Below are 2,843 nucleotides of genomic sequence, written 5' to 3' on the forward strand. Positions count from 1 at the left end.
AACTCATTCCTTAAAAGCCTAATTTTCATGAGTTGATGTATAAAAAATGCAAGTACGTAGACAGAAACATCACAAGTACATAGACAGAAATATCAGGGTGTGCAACTACACCCTCCCCCATGCTTGAATGACACTATCCCAGTGGCACTCCTCCATGCTTGTATAAAAATTAAGTGAATGCACATGAGAACACAATAAATGAGAGAAAAGCATAGCAGCTACCTGATATGATATATGAATGCAAGTCCTACGACTACACAAAATACAATGCGTACATGACCTGATGTCAAACTCATGAGAGAAAAGAAACATAAGAAAACTACCGAAAACCAGAAAGACTACTAGGACTACTAATGGTACATCATACATATGGGCTGCCTTCCATAAAGCGCTAAGTTTTACGTCCTCAACCGGACGGATATCTGAAAGCCCTTCACTGTCCATGAGATCAATGGACGTGAAGTCATACTCAATCAGGGTTTCTGAGAAAAAGAGTGTCATCTGTGACACTGCACACTAAGTTTCTATCAACTCTACCCCTATGGACTCTACAATGACTCTCTACACTAGAAGGAAAGAGTTTAGTCTCCACGTGGAGACTATTATCAAACGAAGGAGAGTCATACCCTGAACGACTAGCTAGACACACATCCAACTGGATATCAGATTGCTTCTTTATGGCATCTGTCACCTGGAAGCAATCGTCATGTTCTGTCACTCTCGTGGCAACATCAAAGATATCTAATCACACACACTTGTTGCCAAAAGAAATCTCCATCTCCTCAGTATAACAATCTATACGAGCATGGGCAGTGGCTAAGAATGGTCTGCCCAGAATAATGAGAATCTGGTGAGTGACATCAGTGCCTTCCATGTCCAGAACAAGAAAATCGATAGGGAAGTAGAAGTCCTCGACCTTGACTAACACATCTTCTAAGATTCCTCGTGGATGCTTGGTCGATCTATCAGCCAACTGTAAGACAGTCATCGTGGGCTTCAAATTCCCGATCCCAAAGGTGTCATACAGAGAACCCGATAAATTGTCCACACTTGCTCCAAGATTGAGCAGTGCACGCTCAATAGTCGTGTTCCCTATAACACATGAGATAATCGGTGCCCCAAGATCCTTGAGCTTGGGTGAGGCTTGGTGCCGAAACACGGAGCTCACCTGCTCAATCAAGAGGATCGTCTGGGGCAACGACCTCGCTTTTCTCTTCTGCGTGCAAAGTTCTTTGAGGAACTTTGCATATGCAGGCACTTGTTGGATGACATCGAGCAGGGCGATGCTTATGTGAACTTGCTTGAACATGTCAAGCATTTCGTGCATACGCACCCCCTGCTTGCCAACATCGTGCAGTTGGGTGAGGGTCTGAGAAAAAGGGGCTCTAGGGATATACGACAGAGGGGTCACGGGCTGTGGGCTTTGCCTGCTTTCCTTGTGACTGGTGGAAGGGATCGATTGGTCAATAGGTATGGTAGTGGGCTCACAAGTTGACTCTTGTGTAGGGTGGCATGCCTTCCCACTTTGAAGGGTCATAACAAAGTTGGCCTGCTCTTTGTGGAACTCTGTGAGGTGCAGGCCGTAAGACATGGGTTCCTTACCCTTCGGGTTGATGACAAACTGACTCAGGAGGCTTCCCTCGCTGCACCTTTCAAGGCCTTAACCAATTGTCCCATCTGAGTCTCTAGCTTCGCTATTGACTGTGTGTGGGAACTGATGCTGACCTTGATGTCAGAAAAGGCTTCTAACAACTTATCCTAAAAAGATGAGCTCGATGTGGGCTCCTGAGGAGAAGGCAAGCTAAGTGCAGGGTGGGACAGAGGCAATATGGGGCACGAGTAACCTTGTGTAAGATTACTTTGTCTGTGCTGTGTCGGGGGAGGCATATGAGGGTGACTCTTATGGATTTCTCCACACAAAGTTGGGATGATTTCGCTATCCTGGATTATAGGTGGGTGCATAAGGATCGTACACCGGTCTGATAAAACCTTGAGCAGTATTCACTTGCTCTTGAATGACTTTAGGATATAGTGGTGCTGTCGGACACTGAGAAACAAAGTGTGCAGGGCTAGCACATAGCCTGCACACTTTTCCTACTGGATTTATCGAAGCTGGTTTGGCTAGTAATTGATCTAATTTTTTGGTCAATTGGTCCACTTTGATTTGCAAATCATGCTCGGACCCAACTTCATAAATCCCTCCATTCTTAGGACCACTAGGAACAAGTGTGGTTCTATCAAGCCGCGAGGACAGGGCATGGTGCATGGCATTTTTTCTTAGTGTGTCAAATAGGGCCTATGCCTCATCCTCACTCTTGAGTATGAATGTGCCCCCACATGAAGAATCAACCATCTGCCTATCCTTTTGGGTCAGGCCATCGTAAAAGTACTGCACCAATTGCCAACGGGCCACCTGATGGTGGGGGCACTTTCGGAGAAGATCATTCATCCTCTCTCACGTCTCGTGAAATAATTCTCCCTCAATTTGCAAAAAGTTGGTGATGGCTTTACGAAACTGATTCATCTTACCAATTGGGAAGTACTTTTTAAGGAACTCACATTGCATGCCTTCCCAAGTGGTAATCTAAACCGTATCGAGGGCCTTCAGCCACTGCTTGGCTTTGTCCTTGAGGGAGAATGGGAACAACGTTAACCTCAATGCGTCATCCCCAAAATTGTTGATCTGTACCATAGAGCAGATCTCAAGGAACTCGTCAAGATAACAATAGAGGTCTTGGTTGTTCAGGCCATAAAAGGATGGTAACATTTGTATAATATTGTCCTTTATCTCAAACTATGACGCTCCTACAATGGGTCTCGTGATGCAGGAGGCCAGAGTGTAA

The 2,843-nt window shown here is 45.4% G+C and overlaps 1 protein-coding gene across 1 annotated transcript; it reads right to left on the reverse strand.

Moving 5' to 3' along the window:
* Window positions 1–745: 745 nt before the first annotated feature.
* LOC149818732 (uncharacterized) lies at window positions 746–1,591 on the reverse strand. The gene has a single exon (XM_089986284.1). It carries the CDS (start codon window positions 1,589–1,591, stop codon window positions 746–748), a length of 846 nt encoding a protein of 281 aa, XP_089842410.1.
* Window positions 1,592–2,843: the final 1,252 nt, after the last annotated feature.

Source organism: Nuphar pumila, chromosome 13, assembly GCF_984573655.1.
Source record: "Nuphar pumila chromosome 13, dmNupPumi1.hap1.1, whole genome shotgun sequence".
In the NCBI taxonomy this organism is placed as follows: Eukaryota; Viridiplantae; Streptophyta; class Magnoliopsida; order Nymphaeales; family Nymphaeaceae; genus Nuphar; species Nuphar pumila.

Bases quoted from the DNA above. Each gene is read 5' to 3' on its own strand.
- LOC149818732 (XM_089986284.1), bottom strand. From the start codon at position 1,591: ATGTCTTACGGCCTGCACCTCACAGAGTTCCACAAAGAGCAGGCCAAC.